Source organism: Aotus nancymaae, unplaced genomic scaffold (assembly GCF_030222135.1).
Source record: "Aotus nancymaae isolate 86718 unplaced genomic scaffold, 86718_ANA_hifiasm-v0.15.2.pri h1tg000011l, whole genome shotgun sequence".
Taxonomy (NCBI): domain Eukaryota; kingdom Metazoa; phylum Chordata; class Mammalia; order Primates; family Aotidae; genus Aotus; species Aotus nancymaae.
This window is the reverse complement of record NW_026988422.1, coordinates 53,021,152-53,047,012: the sequence shown is the minus strand read 5'-3', so window position 1 is coordinate 53,047,012 and position 25,861 is coordinate 53,021,152. Positions and strand designations below refer to the sequence as shown.

Here is a 25,861-nt window from a genome sequence, read left to right as displayed (position 1 = left end):
CCTCCTGAGTAGCTGGGATTACAGGCACGCGCCACCATGCCCAGCTAATTTTTTGTATTTTTAGTAGAGACGGGGTTTCACCATGTTGACCAGGATGGTCTCAATCTCTTCACCTTGTGATCCACCCGCCTTGGCCTCCCAAAGTGCTGGGATTACAGGCTTGAGCCACCGTGCCTGGCCATAGATAAAATTTTTAACACTCTTTGCTGTTTCAGTGATTCATTTAGAGAACGTTGGGTTAGAGGTCCTCCTTCTAGAAGCCAGGGGATAATCCATTTTGGCTTCAGTATTCTTAAAAACAACAACAACAACAAAACAGTATTCTTAAAAACTAGTTTCTGGAATGGCCAGTGATTCTTTAAATGACCCCACGAAGGCAGCAGAGAGTAAAGAATGACATGGGCCATCTTTTGGGCTGGAACAGGTTAACTAATGAGCACCCCTAGTCTGTGGAGTTTATGTATCAGTTAAATTTAGACCAGGGTTTTGAGATAGGAATGAGTTTACCCTGTCAAGCAAAAGAATTATGGCCCATTGTGGCTAGACGCTGATAAGAGTAGGATGGGAAGAGAGTAGGAGGAGACAAAATCAGAGATGCTGAAAGAAGCTACAGCAAGTAAGTCCTTAAGAACATGTAGGTAACTGAGACATCTGCGTTTCATTCTAAGCAATGGAAGGGTTTTAGGCAGAGGACTGACAAAATCTGATTTGCATTTTAAAAAATATTTTGGTTACTGTATGGAGAAAGGATTGTATGTGTGCAAGAGTCAAAGCAGGGAGGCTAGTCAGAAGATTTGCAATAGCCCAGATGAAAGATTCCTGAGGCTTGGACTAAGGAGGTAGTAGAGGTGTGATATGGTTCAGATCTGTGTCCCCATGCAAATCTCACGTTGAATTCCAATCCCCAATGTTGGAGGTAGGGCCTGGTGGGAGATGACTGGATCATGAGGGCAGAGTTCTTATAAATGCTTTAGTACCCTTCCCCCTTGGTACTGTATACTGAGTGGTTCTCACAAGATATGGTTGTTTAAAAGTGTGTGGTGGCTCCTGCCTGTAATCCCAGCACTTTGGGAGGCCAAGGTGGGCGAATCACTTCAGTCTAGGAGTTTGATACCAGCCTGGGCAACGTTGGGAAACCCCATCTTTACAAAAAAAAAAAAAAAAAGAAAGAAAGAAAGAAAGGCTGGGCACGGTGGCTAATGCCTGTTGTAATCCCAGCACTTTGGGAGGCCAAGGCAGGTGGATCACCTGAGGTCAGGAGTTTGAGACCAGCCTGGCCAACATGGTGAAACCCCCGTCTCTACTAAAAAAAATTACAAAATTAGCTAGGCATGGTGGTGCATGCATGTAGTCCCAGCAACTTGGGAGGCTGAGGCAGGAGAATCGCTTGAACTGGGGAGGCAGAGGTTGCAGTGAGCCAAGATCACACCACTGCACTCCAGCCTGGGCAACAAGAGCGAAACTCCATCTCAAACAAATAAATAAAAAAAGCAAAAATTAGACAAGTATGGTGGTGTGCGCCTGTAGTCCCAGCTACTACAGAGGTCGCAGTAGGAGGATCACTTGAACCTGGGAAGTGGAGAGTGCAGTGAGTCAAGATCACACCACTGCACTCCAACCTGTGCGACAGAGACCCTATATCAAAAAAAAAAAAAAAGTGTGTGGCACCTCCCCTTCTTCTTGATCCTGCTCCTGCCATATAAGACGCCTGCTCCCGCTGTGCCTTCCACCATGAGTAAAAGCTCCCAGAGGCCGCACCAGCAGCAGATGTTGCCATGCTTCCTAAACAGCCTGCAGAACCATAAGCCAATTAAACCTCTTTTCTTTATAAATTACCCAGTCTCAGGTTTTTTTTTAATAGCAGGGAAAAAATGGACTAATACATGGGATCTATAGGATGATGGTGTTGGAAAAATCCCTAGCTCAACCTTTATTGCACCAATTATTTGTACCTGTTACGCAAGGAAATATGTAGCCAGAGTCTCCAGAAAGGACAAGGCAGGAGTCAGGGGACCAAAAAGGCATTTAATGTCTCCACCCGCCTCAGGAGAAGAGCAATAATAGCTTCTAAAACATGGCAGAATATTCATTTTGTACAGGTGATTTATCCACAGTTACACATCACTATGGGTAACTCAAAGAAACCTATACCTCTTTGTGATAGCATGCTGTGTTATTTCCTGCTTTGTATTACCACTTATTTGAATTTGCATATATTTTGCCATTAAAGAAATGTAACATGTTATAACTGCCTGTTTATTTCTGACTTTCAATTGTATCACCATCCCGTTGGACAACTCTTAGGGAGAAGAATGTCTCGCTGATTTTAATCTTAAAGGTGGGGAAGACTAGAGATAACAAGTTTGGGAAGAAAAATCAAGAATGAGTTCTGTTAGAAACATGTTAAGTTTGAGATGACTATTAGACATTCAAGGAGAGATGTCAAGTTGGCAGGTGGATATGAAAGGCTGGCATTCTGATTTTGAGAGCAATCACCATGGTATTTGAAGTCATACAATTAGATGAGAATACAAGAAACGAATGTAAATTAGAAGACATAAATTAGTGGCCTACAGATCCATCTGCTGACTCACAGACACGCTTTTATTATAATATTATTTTTGGTCTCCATGTATTTAAAAACTTATGCCAGAATTTTTAAATTAGTAGAGTTCACATTTTTTAAAAATCCATACTCCAAGTATCTTTTTAAAGAACTGGACAACCCAGTAACAGTTGGCTTGAACTATATGGCAGCTTTCTCATTTATATGAGGCATGAATTCTCTAATTCACCATAATGTCTTTTCAACTGAAGCCAACTGTTATCTTCCACTTACCATCATATTTGTATACCACTATTTTTCTAATACAAAGAAATATTTCTCAGGATCCACGTTTCTAATAATACTACAAAAATGAAAGATAGATCCTAGAAGCATTATGTTTAAAGAAAAAATGAGAGGGGCTATATTTCCTTATGAATTTAAGAACATTCCTATGTATTAGAAAATGCAAACAATCACTCTATATCATTCATTTATATCACCTGTTTGGCTCTTGTAGGCATCTGAGTTTGCAATTTCTGGGGTGGATACAGAAGAAACCAAGCCTGAGCCATTTCAATATTTAGATATCAGGTAAAACAGGAATCAGAAAAGGAAAAAGTGAAAGGATAATAAGATAGGAGATAGAAGAATGTGAGTGTGATGCTTCTGAGAGCTAGAATAATGAGTCCAAGTAAGTGTCCACTGGACTGGAAAACAAGAAAGCCACCAACTTGATCAGTTTCAGTGTTGTCACATGAAAAGATGTCAGATTAAAGTTGGTTGAAAAATAATGAAGAATAAGAAATTATACCCAAGAAAACAGGGAAATAAACAAAATCAATGAAATAGAACACATATATAAAGAATATCAACAAAGCCAAAAGTTGGTTATTTGAAAAGACTAATAAAATTGATAAACCCATGGAAGGAATTATCAGGAAAAAAGAGAGAAGCACAAGTAAGCAAAGTAAGGAATGAAAAAAGAGACATTTCCTAGTTACCTACCAAACAGGAAAAAAATTGTCAGAGGATATCATAAACAAGTATATGCCAATAATTTTTTTTTGGAGGGGGAGACAGGGTCTCATTCTGTTGTCCAGGCTGTAGTGCAGTGGCATCATCATAGCTCACTGCAGCCTTGAACTCCTGGGCCCAAGCCACCCTACCACCTTAGCCTCATGAATATCTGGGATTCCAGACTCACGCCACCTTGCCAGGCTAATTTTTAAAATTTTTTGTAGAGACAGATTCTCATTGTGTTGCTCAGGCTGGTCTCAAATTCCTAGCATGAAGTGATCCTCCCTCCCCAGCCTCCCATAGTGCTGGGATTACAGGCACGAACCACTATGCCTGGCTTATGTCAACAATTAAAAATTTTGAAAGATGACATATTTAGATGATAGATGAAATATATAATTTACAAAACTGAGATATTAAGAAATAGAATACACAAATAGCTCCATAACAATTCAAAAAATTATATCCATAATTCAAAAACTTCCCTTAAAAGAAAACTCCAGATGGCTTCACCAGTAGATTCTAACTAAACATTTAAGGAAAAAACAATGACAATCTTATACAAACTCTTCCAGAGAACATAAAAATAGGAAACACCTTACTTGTTGTATGAAGCTAGCATGACTTTTTTAAATCAAAGCCTGACAATATCCAAGCACAGTGGCTTACACCTGTAATCCCAGTACTTTAGAGGCTGAGGCAGGATTTGAACTCAAGAGTTTGAGACCAGCCTGGGCAACACAGCGAGACCCGCATCTCCAAAAAAAAAATTTCAAAATTATCCAGGCATGGTGGTGTGCACCTGTAGTCCCAGCTACTTGGGAGGCTGAGGTGGTAGGATTGCTTGAGCCCAGGAATTTGAGGCTGCAGTGAGCTATGACTGAGCCACTGCACTCCAGCCTGAGTGAAAAGACAATTCTGTCTCCTTAAAAAAAAAATGTTGGGTGCAGTGGCTCATGCCTGTAATCCCAGCACTTTGGGAAGTCAAAGCAGGCGGATCACCTGAGGTCAAGAGTTCAAGATCAGCCTGGCCAACATGGTGAAACCCTGTCTCTACTAAAAATACAAAAATTAGCTGGGTGTGGTGGTGCACACCTGTAATCCTAGCTACTCGGGAGACTGAGGCAGGAGAATCTCTTAAACCTGGGAGGCAGAGGTTGCAGTGAGCCAAGATTGTGCCACTGCACTCCAGCCTGGGTGACAGAGTGAGACTTTGTTTCCAAAATAAATAAATAAATCAATTGCCCGACAAGGCCATTTTAAGAAAGACAAATTATAGGCCAATATGACTCATAAACAGATTTTGTTTTAAATCCTCTAAAATATATTAGCAAAATGAACTTAGCAATCTATAAAAAGAATAAGACATCATGGTCAAGTTGGATTTATCCCAAGAATTCAAAAATCAATGTATTTCAATACAATAACAAAATAAAGGAGAAAATACACATAATTATCTCAAGAAATGCAGAAAACATTTCATTAAATTCAACAACCATTCATGATTTAAAAAAAAAAACTCTTAGTAAACCAAGAATAGAAATGAACATATTAATCTGATAAAGGGATCTACAAGCCTACTGGAGAGATGAGATGTTGAAAGCTGTCATTTTGAGACAGAGAATCAGTCAAGGATGCCCACTATCATCACATCTACTGAACACTGTACTGTGATCCTAGCCAGGTAGACCACAGGAAGAAAAGAGAGAAACAACATAAAGGACAGGAAAGAAATAAAATTGTCATTTTCAAAGATAATAGTCCATATAGAAATCCAAAAGAATCTACAAGTAATTAGAATAAGTGAGTTTAGGAAGGTTCCTTAATACAAGAGAATTATATAGAACTCAACTGCATTTTCATGTACCAGAAAGAAACAGAAAAAATGTTTAAACTCTCCATTTATACTTAAATTTTAAAATCACAGAAAACTATAAATACATTATTAAGAGAAACTAAAGGTCTAAATAAATACTTAGATTCAAAAACTCAATATTGTGGTCTAGCAATTCCGCTACTGGGTATACACCCAACCAAAATAAAATTAGTATTTCAAAGAGATATCTGCATCTGCACGCCCATGTTTACAGCAGCGCCATTCACAATAGCCAAGATATAGAATCAACCTAAGTGTTCATCAACAGATGAATGGATAAATGTCACATATGCTATTATGAAAGAGAGAGATATATATATAATAAAAATATATATATATCTTTCTAAAATGGAATACTATTTGTCCATAAAAAATAATAAAATCTTCTTATTTGTAACCACATGGATAAACCTGGAAGATATTATGTTAAGTGAAACAAGCCAGGCACAGAAAGATAAATACTGCATGAGCTCACTCACATGTGGAATCTAAAAAAGTTGATCTTGGTGGGCATGGTAGCTCCCTCCTGTAATTCCAGCTACTCGGGAGGCTGAGGTGGAAGGATAGCTTGAGACCAGGAATTTGAGACCAGCCTAAGAATCATAGTGAGAACTCATCTCTAAAAAAAAATTAAAAATTAGGCAGATGTGGTAGTATATGCCTATAGTCCTAGTTATTTGGGAGGGTAAGGTAGGAGGATTGATTGAGCCTAGGACCTCAAGGCTGTATTGAGTTATGATCATGCCACTGCATTCTAGCTTGGGTGACAGAGAGAGATCATGTCTCTAAAAAATAAAAATAAAAAATAAAAGAGTTCATCTCATAGAAGTAAGAGAGTAGAATAGTGGTTACCACAGGCTAGAATGGTTGGGAGGAGGGGAGGATGAGAAAATGTTGATCAAAGAATATATAATTACAGTTATATAGGAGGAATGAGTTCAAGAGATCTAGTGTACAGCATGGTGACTATAGTTAATGATGATATATTACTGAAAAATGCAAAGATAGTGTAGGTTAAGTGTTTTCATCATTAAAAAATGATAACTATGTCAAGAAATGCATTTGTTAATTAGCTAGATTTAATTATTCTACAATGTATATATGCATAAAACATTATCCTTTACATAATACATACAATTTCATGTCAATTTTTAAAAACCCTTTGATAATATAAAGAAGTCAGTTCCCTAAAAACTGATCTACACAATACAATCTCAATCAAAATCTCAAGAAAGTTTTATAGAACCTGAAAACCTGATTCTAAAACTTGTAAGAAAATGTAAGCTAGGCATGGTGGCAGGCACCTGTAGTCCCAGCTACTTGGTGGCTGAGGCAGGAGAATGGCTTGAATCCGGGAGGTGGAGGCTGCAGTGAGCCAAGATTGTGCCACCACACTCCAGTTCAGGTGACAGAGTGAGATTCCATCTCAAAAAAAGAAAAAAAAAGAAAAGAAAATGTAGAGCATCAAGAATATCCACAATATTGTAGAAAAAGAACAAGATGGCAGGTTTTGCTGTCCCAGATATCCAGAGTTATTCTAAAACAACAGTGAATAAGGAAGTTTCTAATAATTGGTGTAAGAATAGAAAAATAGACAAAGAGAACAAAAACAGATCTAGACATATACAGACACTTGTTTTGTGATAAAGTGGCATCGCAGAGCAATGAGGAAAGGTTTATCTTTTCAATTTGTGGTTCTAGGCAGATTGGCTATTCCTTTGGGAGAGAAAATGGAACTTAACCCTATTGTACATCATATACAAACACACCTAAAAAATCAATTTCAGGTGGATTGTAAATCTGAATGGCCAAGGTTAAAACCATAAAACTCCAAGAAAATAACCTAGGGAGAATATGTTCATGACTGTGTGTAGGGAAAGACTTGATAAACTGTACTAGACAGATCTTCTGTTTATCAAAAGAAAACATTAAAAGAATATAAAGGCGATTCACAGAATAGGAGAAAACATTTACAACATAAATTTAACTCCCAGAGGGTTCATATGCAGAATATATAAAGAATGCCTGTAAAGATAACTTGATAGAAAATGAGGTAAGAAAAAAAAAAAGAAAATGAGGCAAAAGACTTGAACGGACACTCCATAAAAGAAAATATCTAAATGACCAATAAAATACAAAAAAGATGATCGATTTCATTAGTGATTAGGAATATGCAAATTAAAATCATAATGAACTATTACTATAAGCCAAACAGAATAGATAAAATTTTAAAATATGACAGTACCAAAATGTTGACAAGGATGTAAAATGAAGTCAATTTTCATACAGGCAATTTTCATATAGAGGGAGGTTAAATTAGTATAATCACTTCTGAAAACAGCTGGAAACAATGGGATCATTCATATACTACTGATGGGAAGGTACATTCATGAAAACGATCTTGGTAAACAGTTTGGCATCATCTATAAAAGTTAAAGTTGCACATACATGGGCACACACACACATAAACTCCATGACCCAGAACTCCACTCATAGACACATATGCCCAATAATGAGTGTAAATGTTCAACTGCAGCATTCTTTGCAAGAGCTCCCAAATGTAAATGATGCTATATTGTATTTTATATATATGTACATATATATGTGTGTGTATATATACATATATATTTTAGATGGAGTCTCACTCTGTCAGCCAGGCTGGAGTGCAGTGGCACAATCTTGGTTCACTGCAACCTCCGCCTCTCAGGTTCCAGTTCCAGCGATTCTCCTGCCTCAGCCTCCTGAGTAACTGGGAGTAACTGGGATTACAGGTATGTGCCACCATGTCTGGCTAATTTTTGTATTTTTAATAGAGATGGGTTTCACCACATTGGCCAGGCTGGTCTTGAACTCCTGACCTCAGGTTCAGGTGATACACCCGCCTCAGCCTCCCAAAGTGCTGGGATTACAGGCGTGAGCCATCCCACCTGGCCTACACTGTATTATATTCATACACTATAGTAGAATGGATAAATAAATCATGGTATATTCCATTTATACCATGGAATACTATATGGCAACAAATCATAGTCACACACAACACAGGTAAATCTCACAATGTTTGGAAAAAGGAGCCAGACCAAAAAAAGAGCACATACTAGATGAGTCATTTATACTAAATTTTAAAAGCAGGTAAAATTAAATGGCAGTGCTTAGGGAGGCATGCCTAAGTAGTAAAAGTATGAAGAAAACAAGAAAGTAAATATCATGAAGCAGGATAATGGTAACCCTTAGAGGGCAGTGAGGGGACAAAGACTGCAAGTGGGCACAACAGGAGCTTCTGGAGTCCTAGGAATCTTGTTTCTTGACCTAGTTTCTAGTTACACAGCTGTTCTCTTTACATAAATCATTCAGTGTTTATTTTTGTTCCAGGCACTTTTCTTGATGAGTTATATTTCACAATAAAGAAGTCTAAAAAAAGACTCAGGGGACAGATTAAACAGATTAGACAAAGCCAAATAAAGAAAAAGGGAATTGTAAAAGAGATGGGAAGAAATTGTACTAATGAATGAATCTCGAGAGACTAAGATACGTTAAATATTATATTCCAGCAAGAAAGAAGAAAGGATAAAGACAATCTTCAAAGAGCACTTTTAAATTGATAAAATATATCAATCCTATTATCCAAATATTTTTCTGAATCCCAAGCCAGAAATAAAACACCTAGACTCATCATAGTGAATCTTCAGAACCATAAACTCAAAGAAAAGATCTTAAGAAGAGATATGGAAAAATTACATTACTTACAAAGAATCAAGATATAGACTGACAGTTATCTTCAACAGTAATAATGGAAGCCAGAAGACAATGGAATGCTATCTTGAAAATGATACACTGCCAAGCCAGAACTTTATACTCAGAGAAAAACCTCTTTAAGATTAAAATAAAAATAAAGACATTTTCAGAATAACGAAGTTCATTATTAATGGGCCCTAAACCGTCAAAGAATGATTTTAAGGAAAATGATCCCCCAAAGAAGGTCAGAGATATAAGAAATGGTAAGCAAAGAAAAAGGTAAATATAGCTGGGTGCAGTGGCTTCTGCTTGTAGGAGGACCAAATGAGAGGCTCACTTGAGGCCAGGCATTGAAGACCAGCCAGGGCAACACAGCAAGACCCTATTTCTACAAAAAACAAAATTAGCCAGGTGCAGTGGCACATGCCTGTAGTCCCAGTTACTCAGGAGGCTGAGGCAGGAGGATCGTTTGAGCCCAGGAGTTTGAGGCTGCAGTGAGTCATGATCATACAACTGCACAACAGAGCAAGACCTCATCTCTTTAAAAAAAAAAAAAAAAAAAAGGCCCAGCATGGTAGCTTATGCATACCTGTAAGCCCAGCAATTGGGGAGGCCAAGGCAGGAGGACCACTTGAGCCTAAGAGTTTGGGACCAGCCTGGGCAACACAGCAAAACCCTGCCTCTATAAAAAAGAGACAGGGTGTGGTGGCTCACACCTGTAATCCGAGCTACTTAGGAGGTTAAGGTGGGAGGATCACTTGGGCCTGGGAGGTTAAGGCTGCAGTTAGCTGTGATCACACCACTGACTGCATTCCAGCCTGGGGAAAAAAGTGAGACCCCATCTAAAAAAAAAAAAAGAATAAGAATAGAGGAGGGTAAACACTGTGGTAAATCTAAACAAATATTGACTATAAAGCAAGAACATAGGCTGGGCACGGTTGCTCATGCCTGTAATTTCAGCACTTTGTGGGACCGAGACAGGTAGATTTCTTGAATTCAGGAGTTTGAGACCAGCCTGTGCAACATGGTAAAAATCCATCTCTACTAAAAATGCAAAAAAAATCAGCCAGGTGTGGTGGCACACATCTGTAGTTCCAGCTACTCAGGAGGCTGAGGTGGGACAATCACCTGAACCCAGGGAGTCTAGGCTAAAGTGAGCCAAAATCCCACCACTGCACTCCAGCCCAGGTGACAGAATAAGACCTTGTCTCAGAAAAAAAAAAAAAAAAATCAAGAACATTAGCCAGTGGTGACGCACACCTGTAGTCTTAGCTACTTGGGAGGCTGAGACAGAAGGAGCATTTGAGCCCAAGAGTTTGAGGTTACAGTGAGCTAATGATAGCACTACTGCACTTCAGCCTGGGAAACAGAGTGACACCACCCTGTCTCCTAAAAAAAAAAAAAAAAAAAGGAAAAGAAAAAAAGAAAGAAAAACAAAAATAATAATTGAATATGCATTTATATAAAAGTGAATGAAAAAGAAAGCAAAACAGGAATGGAGAAATAAAGAGAGCAAGAATGGATGATTTTTCCTTTCATTTTTGTTTTCTTTTTTATTTGTTTTGAGTCAAGGTCTCACTCACTCTGTTGCCCAGGCTGGAGTGCAGTGGTGTGATCTTAGCTCACTGCAACCTCCACCTCCTGGGCTCAAGCGATTCTCCTGCCTCAGCCTCCCAAGTAGCTGGGATTACAGACATCTGCCACCGCACCCAGCTAATTTTTGTATTTTTAGTAGAGAGTGGGGGTTTCACCATGTTGGCCAGGCTGGTCTCGAACTCCTGACCTCAAGTGATCCACCCACCTCAGCCTCCCGAAGTGCTAAGATTACAGGTATGGGCCACCATGCCTAGCATATTTTTGTTTTCTTTATTCATCTCTTAAATTTATGCTTCTTTTTACAAGAAAAAAAGCCATGAATGACTTTTTCATTAAGTTTTTTATAACAGCAATCAGGAAAACACAGTCATGCCTGAAGGGAAATGTGGCATCTAACCTGAGTTTAATACATATCAAAAGTCAAAATGATGTGGATGTTAGATTATTTGCCACTTTATCTATGCCTCTGCTATAGTAATTAAAGTGTATTATTATTAGATCAATTACTGTTCACTTCAGTCTACCCTGTTGTTGCTCAAGGTATACTTCGTTTAGTTGGAATAATCTAGGTGCTTGGCACATGTGAATTTTCCTAATCTGCTAAGCCTTACCACTTAAACTCTGTTTTCTTTCATTGTTGCTGATGTAAATAGTTCTAAAATGATATAACTTTTCATATAGAATAGATCAAAATCACTGATCCTTTCTTGATGGCCCAAGGTAACTGGTATAAACTACTACTACTATTGCTGATATAAAGAAACACCCTCAGTAGCTGTGGTGTAAGGGCTTTTGTGACTGCCACACTGTCAGGTATTCTCTTCTTGGTCATCAGTGTTGGCATCTAGTGGCCTCTTCTACCAACCTGTGAACTGATTTTGTGGAGCCATTCTGCTTAGGGCCTCTTTTGATTACATTTCCTGGATATAGCAAGAGAAATAGAATTAGGGGTGGAAACTGAAAATGTTATTGAATTGCTGCAATCTCATGATAAAACTTTAACAGCTGAAGAGTTGCTTCTTATGGAGGAGCAAAGAAAGTGGTTTCTTGAGATGGAATCTACTGGTAAAGATGCTGTGAACGCTGTTGAAATGACAACAAAAGATTTAGAATATTGCATAAATTTAGTTGATAAAGCAATGGCATGGTTTCAGAGGACTCCAATTTTAGAAGAAGTTCTACTGTGGGTAAAATGCTATCAAACAGCATCACATAGTAGAGAGAACTCTTTCATAAAAAGAAGAGTCAATCAACGCGGCAAACTTCTTTGCTGTCTTATTTTAGGAAACTGTCGCAGGCACGCCAACCTTCAGTAACCACTACCCTGATCAGTCAGCAGCCATCAATATTAAGGCAAGACCCTTCATCAGCAAAAAGATTACAACTTGCTGAAGGCTCAGATAATTATTAGCAATAAACTACTTAACTAAAATACGTACTTTTTAAAGATATAATGCTATTGCACACTTAATAAACTATAGTATAGTATAAACATAACTTTTTTTTTTTCCTGAGACAGGATCTCCCTCTGCCCCTCAGGCTGAAGTGCGGTGTTACGTTCATAGCTCACTATAGCTTTAACCTCCTGGACTCAAGCATCCTTCTGCCTCAGTGTCCCAAGTTGGTGGGACTACAGGTGGGTATCACCACACCTGGCTAATTTCTCTTTTTGTAGAGACGGGGTCTTGCTATGTTGAGCAGGTTGACTGGTATCAAACTCCTGGCCTCAACTGATTTTCCCCACCTTAGCCTACCAAGGTGCTGGGATTATAGGCATGAGCCACCAACACACTCACCATAACTTTTATATGCACTGGGAAACCAAAAAACTCATGTGACTCACTTTATTGCAACCTTTGCTTTATTGCCATGGTCTAACACCAAACCTGCAATATCTCCACGTTATGCCCATACTGTGAAAATTAAATGAGATGATGAGAGCAAAACATACAGTACATGGTTTAAACGGTGTTTCAAATGTTAACTGTTATCTTTTAAAATCCTAAGTAATAATTTCCATTTAAATAGACTTCCTTAACTATTTTCTCCATGGTATCCTTATGAAAATGCTACTACAGGCCAGGCACAGTGGCTCACGCCTGTAATCTCAGCACTTTGGGAGGCCAAGGCGGGTGGATCACCTGAGGTTGGGAGTTTGAGACCAGCCTGATCAACAAGGAGAAACCCCATCACTACTAAAATTACAAAATTAGCCAGGCAAGGTGGCACAAGCCTGTAATCCTAGCTACTCAGGAGGCTGAGGCAGGAGAATCACTTGAACCCAGGAAGCAGAGGTTGCAGTGAGCCGAGATCACACCATTGCACTCCAGCCTGGGCAACAAGAGCAAGACTCTGTCTCAAGAAAAGAAAATGCTACTACAAATATTAACAGTGGTTAATATTTCATGAACACTTATGTTAACACTGTGCTGAATTATTTATGGGGAATTTGAATCCTTAGAAAAGCCACTGGAGGTAGGAATCATGACATTCCTATTACTAACAAACACTCAGAGAGGCTAAATAGCTTGTCCAAGTTCACAGAATGGTAAGTGGGGAAAACAGAATTCATACAGGTTTCACTCCAGAATCCATAATTGTAAGCACTCCCCTATCCTGAGAGGAGCATCAGCTTCTGCTGCTGCTAAAATCTGCTTACAAGCAAGTTGAGAACAAGAGAATTCATTTTCCTTTAACATTATTTTCTACTTGATCATCCAGGGTCCCAGTTGGAAAAGCAGGAGGTTTATTTGTTTTGTTTTTGTCTTTTTTAACTTTCGCTTTTTAACTTACCCACTCACAGTCAATTCCAAGTACTGGAAAATCTTGTAATTCACTTCTAAGCAAGGGCTCGATTTGATCCCATTCAGCCTCCTGAGACACTGTCACCACCTTTGCTTTAAGGATCCGTTCCTCCCACGAAGATCTGGGGGCACTGGAGTGCAGCTGGTCATCTTCTGGAGGGGGCAGCTCTGCAGTGACCATCACTTTCTGCTGTGGCTGCTGGGTCACAGGACTTGTTTTACTCCTTCGGCGGCGCTGGATGCCTTTCCACAGGACAAACCCCCCTACAGCCACACCCAGAAGGGTAGTCACTGTCAAAGCCACTAAGTTCTGTCTAGACATCTTCGACTTTTCTACTCTTTAGAAAAGCATATCACTAATCCCACAATCTGCAAAACAAATGGCAAAAAGATATTTATATATAGAATATAAACCTTTATGTAAACAAGTTTTCCCCCTAAAAAAAGTACCATTTATAATCTCTGTGCCCACAAACTAAAACAACTGCTATAAATTTCCATGTGAAATAGCAGCAATAGTTTGATTTCTTCATCTTCATAATCTCTGTATTCCATCTCTATCTCCATCCATACCCCAGGAAATCTCCCTGCCCTCTGATAGTTCCCCAGGGCTCTCTTAATGATATAAAAACATATTAATCAAAACAACAGGCTATCTGCACAATGAAATGTGATTTAGGGGGAAAAAAAACAACGATAAGCTAAACCCTCACCTCCAACTGCTGATTAATGAATGAATTTTTTAGTTAATGGATCTTCTTCAAAGTATTTTGCATTTTAAACCTTTGGTCACCTCATAGTTGAAGAAAAACTTTTGCTTCTCAATTAAAAAAAAATCATAACCATCAGTCAGTTGGTGGGAATATTTTTTTTTTTTACTTTCTGGAAGGTGTAACAGTGAGGGAGTGAAGGAAACAGGCTGGAGTCAACACTTTCTGTTGCTCCAGAAGGCTCAGTGGTTTTCCATAGAAACTATTTGGTTATTGTAGGGTAAGTCAGGGTGGTAGAAAAGAGAAAGGATCAAAAAAGAAAAAGAAAAAGGTAGAACATAGAGATATCCAAGATGCACAGAAGGTAGTTACAAACTGAAGTGTCCACAGTGCCAGGCAGTTAATGTAAATAAATGAAGCCACAAAATTGTCCCTTTTTCATTTTTCTGTAACATGTGGCTTTCTCCATATGTGGGAAGGAAATGAGTATACAGCACTATTTCTGTACTATTAAAATAACAGTAAAAGTGCAACAGTAATATATAATAAAAGAGGACAAAAACTACCTTCAGAGGCAGTTTTTGTTGAAAGTTCTTGCATTCTGTAAAGCTGTCTACTAACAAATTGCCCTCTTTGATAGCCTCTGCAATGACAAGTGTTTACTCCCTCCTTACAGCCTGTTAAATAGGTGGAGAGAGCTGTGAGACTCCACTTTACGGTCTTCCCGTGACCTGGCTTGTAGACTTATCATCCTGACCAAGGCCTTCTGCACAGTTCCAAGTTTGTCAATGTATCTCTTCAAATGTGGCATTCAGGTCTACATACAATATTTGAGGCCGAGCATGATGGCTTTCGCCTATAATTCCAGCACTTTGGGAGGCTGAGGTGGGCAGATTGTTTGAGCTCAGGAGTTCAAGACCACCCAGGGAAACATGGCAAAATCCCATCTCTACTTAAAAAAACAAACAAAAAATTTACAAAAAATTAGCCAGGCGTGGTGGCACGCACCTATAGCCTCAGCTACTTAGGAGTCCGAGGTGGGAGAATCACCTGAGCCTGGGAAGTCACGGCTGCAGTGAGCCATGATCACGCCACTGCAGTCCAGCCTACGTGACAGGAGTGAGACCCTGTCTAAAACAAACAAACAACAAACAAACTTGAGATACAGTCTAACTGATGCCGGCTACAGTGACACTATTACTTCCCAGTAGCTGGACCCTATATTTTATTAATGCTGTATGAAATGATATATTTTTTAGTAACAGAATCTCATTGTTGGGTCATATAAAGCCTATAGGAAATTAAAAATTCACTGACGCCAAATCAAGTTCTCCATTTTATATATTTGTAATTTATATTTTGCATTTAAATCAAAAATGCTTCTTCTAAATTTCATCTTGTCTATTTCAGCCAAATGTTTCATCTATTGAGACCAATTTGCATCTTGATTATGTTTCTCTCTCAACTTAAACATAATTTTATATACAAAACTGAATATTTGTTTTCAGAGAAAATGACATATTCTAACATAAGCTTTTATTAATTCATTTTTATTTGGAGAGGTTTTGTAAGCTGCATGTTTTTCTTCCTTTTTAAGCCAAAGGATCATTCAGCAAACCTATGTGTATAATACATTCAATAAGCCAGACGCCGTAATAGACCCTGGGTAAAAAGAGTCTGAAAGGCACAATCTGCCTTCAAAAAATTCACAATTTAGCCAAGGAAAAATACACATGACGAACAAGTTGCAAAGAGTGAGATAACACCAACAAGTGAAGCACATACAACTACGCGAATGGCTTGTACTTGAGGAAAGAGTGGGGATATTGTTTTTATTTTTATTTTTTTGAGACAGGGCCTCACTTTGTCACCCAGGCTGGAGTGCCATGGCACAATCTCAGCTCACTGCAGCCTTGATCTCCTGGGTTCAAGTGATTCTCCCATCTCAACCCCCCAAGTAGCTAGGACTGACCACAGATGCATGCCAGCACCCCAACTAATATTTTGTATTTTTGGTAGAAATGGGGTTTTGCCAGGTTGCCCAGGCTGGTCTTGAACTCCTGAGCTCCAATGCCCCAGCTAATATTTTGTATTTTTGGTAGAAATGGGGTTTTGCCAGGTTGCTCAAATTCCTGAGCTCAAGCAATCTGCCCACATTGACCTCAAAAAAGTGCTAAGATTACAGGCTTGAACCACCACACCTGGCCAAGCTGGGGTATTATTAAGAGAAAACACTTGCTGAGAGAGATGGTGTCTGAGACTGGCATTCAAACAGGAGTGAGAGTTCTCCAGGTGCACGAGGCAGATAGGAGGAGGGCACCCCAGGTGGAAGGAATAGCTTGTATACGAATAAAAGGGCAGGAAACACAACAGGGTAGGCGACACATTTAAACAAATGTAAAATATAGGCGGGTGCAGTGGCTCACGCCTGTAATCTCAGCACTTTGGGAGGCCAAAGTGGGAGGATCACCTGAGGTCAGGAGTTTGAGACTGGCCTAGGCAACCTGGCAAAACTCCATTTCTACCAACATGGTAAAAACCCATCCTTAATAAAGATTCAAAAATTAGCCAGGTGTGGTGACCATGTGCTTGTAGTCCCAGCTACTCAGGAGGCTGAGACACAAGAATCGCTTGAACCTGGGAGCAGAGGTTGCAGTGAGCCAAGATTGCACCACTGTACTCCAGCCTGGGGAACAGAGTAAGACTCTATCACAAAAACAAAAACAAACAAACAAAAGAATGTAATCTGTACTATACATGTAAAATACACACCAAACTTTTGAATACTTACTACAAAAAATGTAAATTTTTTTGATAATTTCCATACTGATTTTTATGGTGATTTCTTTATTGTGGTAAAATATATATAACATAACATTTACGATTTTAGCCTTTTTTTTTTTTTTTTTTTTGAGACAAGGTCTGGCTCTATAACAGAGGCTGGAGTGCAACGGTGCAATCTCAGCTCCCTGCAACCTCCATCTCCCAAGCTCAAGCCATCCTCCTATCTCAGCCTCCCAAGTAGCTGGGACTATAGGTACTCCCCCCACAATGCCCAGCTAAAATTTTTTTTTTAATTTTTTTTGTAGAGACAGGGTTTCGCCATGTTGCCCAGGCGGGTCTCAAACTCATGAGCTCAAGGGATCCTCCTGCCATGGCCTCCCAAAGTGCTGGGATTACAGGCATGAGCCAACACACCTTGCCCATTTTAGCCATTTTTAAGTGTACAATTCAATGACAATAAGTACATTCACACTGCTATGCAACCATCACCATCACCCATTTCCAGAAAAATTTCATCCTTGCAAACAGAAACTATAACTCAACGAGAATTCCCTACTCTTTTCTTCTTCTCACCCCTGATAATTCCTATTATACTTTCTATCTCTATGAATTCCATATTAATTTTTTAATACATATGTTTAAATAATGTTTGGAATATACTGGGTTAAATATAGTCACGTGCCACATAACGATGTTTCGGTCAACAACAGACCACACACACAATAGTTCTACAAAATTGTAAGATTACAATGGAGCTGAAAAATTCCTATTGCCTAGTGACTTCATAGCCATCCTAACCGTCCTAACATTACTGCACAATGCATTATTCACCAATGTGGGTAATTATGCTGGAGTTAACAAACCTACAGCACAGCCAGTCGCATAAAAGCACAACACATGCAATTATGTACAGTATATACTTGATAATGACAATAAACATTACTTGTTTATGTATTTACTGTATTTTTTACTTTACAGTGTACTCCTTCTACTTATAAAAAAATTAATTGTAAAGCAGCCTCAGGCAGGTCCTTCAGGAGTTATTCCAGCAGGCATTGTCATCATAGGCGATGGCAGCTCCATGCCTGTTATTGTCTCTGAAGATTTTCCAGTGGGATGAGATGTAGAGGTAGAAGACAGTGATATCAATGATTCTGACTCTGTATGTCTAAGCTAACATGAATGTGTGTATTTGTGTCTTAGCTTTTAACGAAAAAGCCTAAAAAGTTAAAAAAAAAATTTTTAACGACCTGAGTGAATTAATGCAAGAACAGAAGACCAAATACTGCGTGTTCTCACTTATAAGTGCACATGGACATAAAGATGGGAACAACAGACATTGGGGACTACTAGAGTGGAGGAGAAGAGAGTGAAGGGGGCTGTGGGCTGAAAAACTATCTATGCTCAGTGCCTGAATGAAGGACTCATCCATACCCCAAACCCCAGCATAACACAATATACTCATGTAACAAACCTGTACATGTACCCCCGAATTTAAAATAAAAGTTGAAATTACACATACATATAAAAAGAATGAATCAACCATCGAGAAAGTAGAATGACAACACACAGAATGGGAAAAAATATTTACAAATCATGTATCTGGAAAGGGTGTATATCCAGAATATATATAAATTGCTTACAATCAAATAATTTAAAAAATTTTAAAAACTGGCTAAGGATCTGATTAGGTATTTTTCTTCTTCAATTTGTTTTTTAATATATTTTTTTAGAGACAAGATCTGGTTCTGTTGCCCAGGCTACAGTGCAGTGATGCAATCATAGCTCAAGATAGCCTCAAACTCCTGGGCTCAAGTGATCCTTCTGCCTCAGCCTCTTGACTACAGTTGTGCTAACTGAAGAGACACGTCCAGCTAACTGAATAGACATTTCCTGATAGAAGGTAATACAAATGGCCAATAAGTACATGAAAAGATGTTCAATATCATTGGCTGTTAGGGAAATGCAAATCCAAATCACAATCAGATACCACTTTACACCCAGTAGGATGGTTCTATTCAAAAACAAATAAAGCCAGGTATGGTGGCTCACACCTGCAATTCTAGCACTTTGAGAAGCCAAGGTGGGAGGATCACTTGAGGCCAGGAGTTTGAGACAAGACTGGGAAACATAGTGAGACCCCGCCTCTATATAAAAAAAATTAAATTAGCCAGGAGTAGTAGCGTGCCTATAGACTTAGCTACTTGGGAGGCTGAGGAAGGTGGTTTGAGCTCAGGAGTTTGAGGCTGCAGTAAGCTTTGATCACTCCACTGCACTCCAGGTCAATAGAGTAAGACCTTGTCTCTCAAAAAAAAAAAAGACAAATAAACTGACAATAATGTGGAGAAATTAGAAATCTCATCCATCATTGGTGGGAATGTCAAATGGTACAGCTTCTTTGGAAAACAGTCTGACAGTTATATGACCTAGCAATTCCACTGGGAGGTATCTACCCAAGGGAAATGAAAACACATGCCCATACTACAGTTCATAGCTATTCATAATTGCCCAAAAGTGCAAATAACCCAAATGTCAATTAGTTGATGAATAGATAATTAAAATACAGTATATCCGTATGTTATGAGTTGAACTATATTCCCCAAAAAGTTATGTTGAAGGTCTAACCCCCGGTACCTGTGAATGTGACCTTATTTGGAAACAGAGTTTTCGCAGATGTAATCAAGTTAAAATGAGGTCATACCGAAGTAGGGTGGGCCCTTAATCCACTATGACTGGTGTCCTTACGGGAGGAGGAAAAGAAACAGACGTACTCCAAGAGAATCCAACGTGGAGACAGACACACAGAGAAGGTGACTATTTGAAGACAGAGGCAGAGACTGGAGTTATGCAACTGCCAACTGAGAAATGCCAAGGATTGCCTACAACCACCAGAAACTAGGAAGAGGCAAGGTGGGATTCTCCCCTACAGCCTTCAGGAAGAGCACGAACCTGCTGATACCTTAATTTTGAACTTCTAGCTTCCTTAACTGCAAGAGAATAAATCTCTGTTGTTTTAAGCCACCAGTTTGTGTTACTTTGACCACAGCCCTACAAAACGAAATAGGATGAAACTTCATTCAGTAATATAAAGGAACGAAGAACTGATACATGCTGTAGCATGGATGAATCTTGAATACATTATCTGAAGTTAAAGCAGCCAGTCACAAAAGACCACACATTGATGGCTGGGAGCGGTGGCTCATGCCTGTAACCCCAGCACTTTGGGAGGCCAAGGCGGGTGGATCAGAGGTCGGGAGTTCTAGACCAGCCTAATGTGGAGAAACCCCGTCTCTACTAAAAATACAAAATTAGCTGGGCGTGGTGGCGCATGCCTGTAATCCCAGCTTCTCGGGAGGCTGAGGCAGGAGAATAGCTTGAACCTGGGAGGTGGAGGTTGCAGTGAGCCAAGATCGCGCCACTGCACTCCAGCCTGGGCAACAAGAGCAAAACTCTGTCTCAAAAAAAAAGAACCACATACTCTATGATTCCATTTATACAAAACACCAAGATCTAGAAAGACAGAAATATTAGTGGTTGCCTAGGGCTGGGGTCTTAGGGGAGTCAGGGATAGGGAGTGACTTTAGGGGATAGGGATAGGGAGTTACTCCCTGAGGGAGTGACTTGTGGTAAAAATGCTCTAAAATTAATTATGGTGATGGTTACACAACTCTGTGAATATACTAAAATCATCAAATTGTACACTTCGAATAATGAATTGTATGGTGTGTGAATTACATCTCAATAAGGCCATTAAAAAATGATTTTGGGCTGGAGTAGTTCATGCCTATAATCCCAGCATTTTGGAAGTCCAAGACGGGTGGATCACTTGAGCCCAGGAGTTCAAGACCAGCCTGGGCAACATGGCAAAACCTCGTCTCTATAAAAAATACAAAAATTAGTCAGGCATGGTGATACATACCTGAAGTTCCAGCTACTTGGGGGGCTGAGGCAAGAGGATCACTTGAGCCCAGAAGGTCAAGGCTGCCACTGCATTCCAGCTGGGTGACTGAATGAGACTCTACCTCTTAAAAGAAAAAAAAATTGACAAGTTGACTCTAAAATTAATCTGGAAAAGAAACTAATAATAGCCAAAATATTGTTTTTTAAATAATAGAGGACATAAGCTCATATAGTATATGACTTCCAATAAAATAATTATGATGGAGTATTTACCTTATTAGATGTCAACATATAACATACAGTTTAATAGAGGATGTTGTGGTATTGGTCCAGCAAATTGGAAAAGTAAGCCACAGAACAGAAGTAAGTCTAGAAATAGACCCTGTAAGAGAAATGAGTACATGAGGCCAGGCAAGGTGGCTCATGTCTGTAACCCCAGTACTTTGGAAGGTCAAGGTGGGAGAGTCTCCTGAGGCTGGGAGTTTGAAGCTAGCCTGAGCAACATAGCAAGACCTCATCTCTATCTCTACATATAAAAATTAAGAAGAAAAAAAAAAAAGAAATTAGTACATGATAAGTGTGACATTTCAGATTAATGGCTCAAGAATGAACGGACTACTCAAAGTGACAGTGTTTGGAAAACAACAATTACACACAATTCCGGAGGAATTAAAGAAAAACTCAACTATTCCCACAAGAAGAACTTTGAGGAGAAAACAGAGTTTTAGAAGAAAACCCTGCTCTTTCTAAGAGTAGAGGAGGGGCCAGGCACAATGGCTCACAGCACTTTGGGAAGCCAAGGTGGACAGATCACCTGAGGTCAAGAGTTTGAGACCAGCCTGGTCAACATTGTGAAACCCCATCTCTACTAAAATTATAAAAAGTAGCTGGGTGTGGTGGCGCATGCCTGTAATCCCAGCTACTCGGAAAGCTGAGGCAAGAAAATTGCTTCAGCCCGGGAGGCAGAAGTGTCAGTGAGTCAAGACCATGCCATTGCACTCCAGCCTGGGCAACAAGAGCGAAACTCCATCTCAAAAAAAAAGAGTAGAGGAGGATTTTTCAACCTCAGCATAACTGACATTTTTGGCTGGTGAAATTCTTTGTTGTGGGAAGCTTTCCCATGCGCTGTAGGATGTTTAGAAGCACCCCTGTCTTCTACTCACTAGATAACCAATAGCAGCACCACCCTAGTAGAACAAATAAAAAATGTCTACAGACATTGCCAAATAACCCTGAGAGCAAAAATCTCTCCCATTTAACAACCACTCAGATTGGGAATGATAGCCACAAAATACAAACACACACAAAACAGACTGATAAATTAAAACCTAAAATTTTAAACTTTGTTTTTCAACAAAGATGCCATATAGTTAAAAGACAAGCCACAACTTAAAAAAAAGCAATAAGGAGTAAATATTATAAATATATATGAATAACAAAAGATCAAAATCCAGAACATATAAAATACTACTATAATAAGGAAAAGAAAATCCAATAGAGATGTTTCTTAAAAGAGGAAATACAAATGGCCATCAATCATGAAAAGATAGTCAATCTCAATAGTAATTAGGTGAATGCAAATTAAAACAGCAATGAGAAATCGCTTTTCCATCCATCAGATTGGGAAAAATAGAAAAGATTCATACCATTAAATGTTCAAAAGAGCATGGGGGAGCAGTCACGGTGGCTCACTCCTGTAATCCCAGCTACTTGGGAGGCTGAGGCAGGAGAATCACTTGAGCCCAGGAGGCAGAGGTTACAGTGAGCCAAGGCCAGTGGATCACTCGAGGTCAGGAGTTCGAGACTAGCCTGGCCAACACGGGGTGAAACTCCGTCTCTACTAAAAATATAAAAATTAGCGGGGAATGGTGGCAGGCACTTGTAATCCCAGCTACTTGGGAGGCTGAGGCAGGAGAATTGCTTGAACCCAGGAAGTGGAGGCTACAGTGAGCCAAGATCACACCACTGTACTCCAGCCTGGGCAACAAAGCAAGACTCTATCTCAAAAAAAAAAAAAAAAAAAAAAAAAGCATGGAGAAAATTATTTTATACACTGGGGGTGGCAGTTTGGCATTCCTATATGTCCATACTCGCCCACTCAGCAATTCCACCTGCAGGTACCCATCCTTGAGAAATGCTCACATGGGCACAGAGGCGTGTGGAAGGATGTTCTCCGCCACACTGTGTCTAACATTAAAAAGCTGGAAACAATCTATGGAATCTTACATAAGCATGGAACTTACAGAGCAAGTAGAAAGAATAGGTAGATCTCTAGGTACTGACAAAGAAAAAATTCCAAGACCCATTTTTAAGCATAAAATGTCAAGTTGCAGAATGCATAAAACATACATATTTGTAAAAGTTTAACATGAAAGCTTACAAACGTATATCTTACACGTACACATACTTGTCAATAAATGCAAAGAAAAATACACCCAAACTGACAACAGTTCTTATTTTGTGGGAAAGGGACTGGTAAAGAAGAAAAGGTGGAGATGGAGAAAAAAAATCAAAGAGGATCTGTCTTCCTCACTCCCCACCCTCACCACCAAGGAGCACAGCAAGCTAAGAAGAATCTATCTTGTTTAACATTTTTACATACTTTTGTTACAAGACTTTATGCATGGACTATAACTGGAATATTTAAAAAACACATTTTTAAAACAAGCTCAACTTGACCAAATTTAATCCATCTTCCCCCCTGCGCCCCGACCCCCACTTCCTAATTCCTATGATTTAAAAAACCTTTCACGGCAATTCCTTCTATCCTTGTAACAGAACTTAAAAAAAAAAAAAAGTATAATTTTGTGTTTTTGAGGAGAGGGTATATAGAGGAGTCTGAATATTGTATTCATATCAAAAGCACATCAAAAGCTTATCGAAGGATGCTTGTTTGTATTTTAAGGAGCAGGTGTCAATTTTGTAATAAATAATGATTAAGTTTCTTAAGTTTTGATCCATCCCAGGGATGTGAAAAGCGAGAGGTGGCTCCCGACCAGGCCCAGAGCAGGGTGTGGTCCGGGAGGACAGGAATGGTAGCGGGGGGTGGCGGCTCCCACTAATCCAGGGGAGAAAACACCAGCTGTGGCCGCCTCGAACCCGCAGCGCCCGAGGAGCTACCAGGTGCCGCGGGCGGGGCCTCCTTTTTAGCTGACTGGGACACGCAGCCCGAAAGGTCTGGTAGGGACTCCCGGAGACAGAGTAAGGGGGTCGGAAAAGAGGCCCAAGAGGGCGTGGGAGGCCGCGGGCAGGGGTGAGGCCCTCCTTGCGCACCTGGGTGCTCAGTCGCCCCGCGTGGGCGACGTGGGTGAGGAGGGTCACGTCGAGGGGCGGGGAGAGGGGCAGGGCCAACTCGCTCCGGGACAGTTAGGTCCCCGCATTGTCACCTCCGCACACGGTAATATCCCCCGCTCCACGACCCCTCTTGGTCTGCACTGGAAGCCCCTATGTCCCGAGCACAATCCCGGCGCGAGGCCTTGCCGGCCCCTCAGCCTCACTTACCTGCGGTCTCGGACTGGCCCGCACACCTGCCGCGGGCTCACGTTAAAGAGATGGAACCTGTGAGGCCGCCTGCGCGAACCCACCCGGATTCACTAGGGCCGTAACCACTTCCGTTCCTGCGGCAGGCCTAGAGGGCGTAATCCCAGTTGGGGTGTGCGAACGGGCGACGCCATCTTGTACGGAAGCTACTGGGGCGAGTGTTGCCTACCCCAGTCTCTCTCCTCTGTTGAACAAAGGATCTGTTAAAATTCCAAGGGCTTAATGTCGTCTTCAGAAAAGTGACGCATTTTTTTCTGGGATGGTATTTTTGTGTTCTGGTTTTGGCTTTGAAGGGAGAACCCTTCAGAACCCTCACAAATGCTATCTGGGACATCTACTTTTCATTCTTTAGTATCCTGTGTACTGTTTTTCTGTTCAACGATGACAGTAAATAGAAGGAAAAACACTGTATTTAAGTAATGTAGTCCTTATTACCAGTACTGATTATCCTATAGTCACTATAATAATTTTATGTTACCCTCTTTTTTTTTTTTTTTTTTTTTCTTAGAGACTGTCTCCCTCCCTACATTGCCCAGGCTGGTGTCGAACTCCTGGTCTCAAGCGATTCTCACTACTTGGCCTCCCAAAGTGCTGGGATTGCAAAATGCCCAACCTACACCATCTTTTATAGTAATAACCACAGTACCTTCTGTTTATAAATTAAATCATTCATCCTATCAGTCTTTATTAGCAATTAATTTTATGTGAGGCAGTTAATGTGTGCTACATGCATGCTGTTCCTTTCTCGTGTAATGTGTAAAACAGAAGGAGAAATTAGATGTGCATAAATAACCAATATAAGTTATAATAATAGCTGCCATTTGTTGACTTTGTGTTCACCTGTTGCTAGGAGCTTTGCAATGCATTTTACTTACTTTTTCTCTTTTAATCCCCCTAACAACCCTATGATGCAGTACTATTATTAGTGCCATTTTACATAAAATAGAAAAAGGTTAAATAACTTCCTCAAGGTAATTCAGCAAGTAAGCACTGGAGTTAGAAATCAAACCTCATGCATCTGATTGCAAAGCATGTGGCCCTCATTCTGTACATTATATTGTCTCCAATTCAGGGGCAAATGTTTTAAACTCCATTGAATAAGTACCTATGGAAGAAATTTGCAGCTATCATAGAGGATTAACTCCCTGAATTTTTATCTGCTCCATCTCGAAACCCTTAAAAAATAAAAGATAAAGAAGAAATGCAAATTAAAACCACAATGAGATGCCATCATATACCTGGCAAGATTGTGGAGCAACCACAACTCTGATATGCTCCGGAAGAGAACTTAAATTGATGCAATCACTTTGTTAAACTAGTGGTATCAACTGAAGCTGAATATATGAAAAAC

General features: G+C 39.8%; 1 protein-coding gene across 4 annotated transcripts in view; it reads right to left on the bottom strand.

Annotated features, from left to right (window-relative positions):
• Positions 1-24,565, bottom strand: part of EXD2 (exonuclease 3'-5' domain containing 2) — a 43,138-nt gene extending 18,573 nt beyond the window's left edge. Inside the window, exons 1-4 of one of the 4 annotated variants that reach the window (XM_012438137.2) lie at positions 24,472-24,544; positions 21,244-21,352; positions 20,990-21,094; positions 13,566-13,945 (exon numbers count right to left, since the gene is read on the bottom strand). In XM_012438137.2, coding sequence (XP_012293560.2) covers positions 13,566-13,898 — 333 coding nt within the window. In that variant the 5' untranslated portion in view covers positions 13,899-13,945; positions 20,990-21,094; positions 21,244-21,352; positions 24,472-24,544. Of the gene's footprint in view, positions 1-13,565; positions 13,946-20,989; positions 21,095-21,243; positions 21,353-24,471 lie in introns of all 4 variants that reach the window. The other 3 variants (XM_012438135.2, XM_012438134.2, XM_012438138.2) reach the window with 3 other exon arrangements.
• Positions 24,566-25,861: the final 1,296 nt, after the last annotated feature.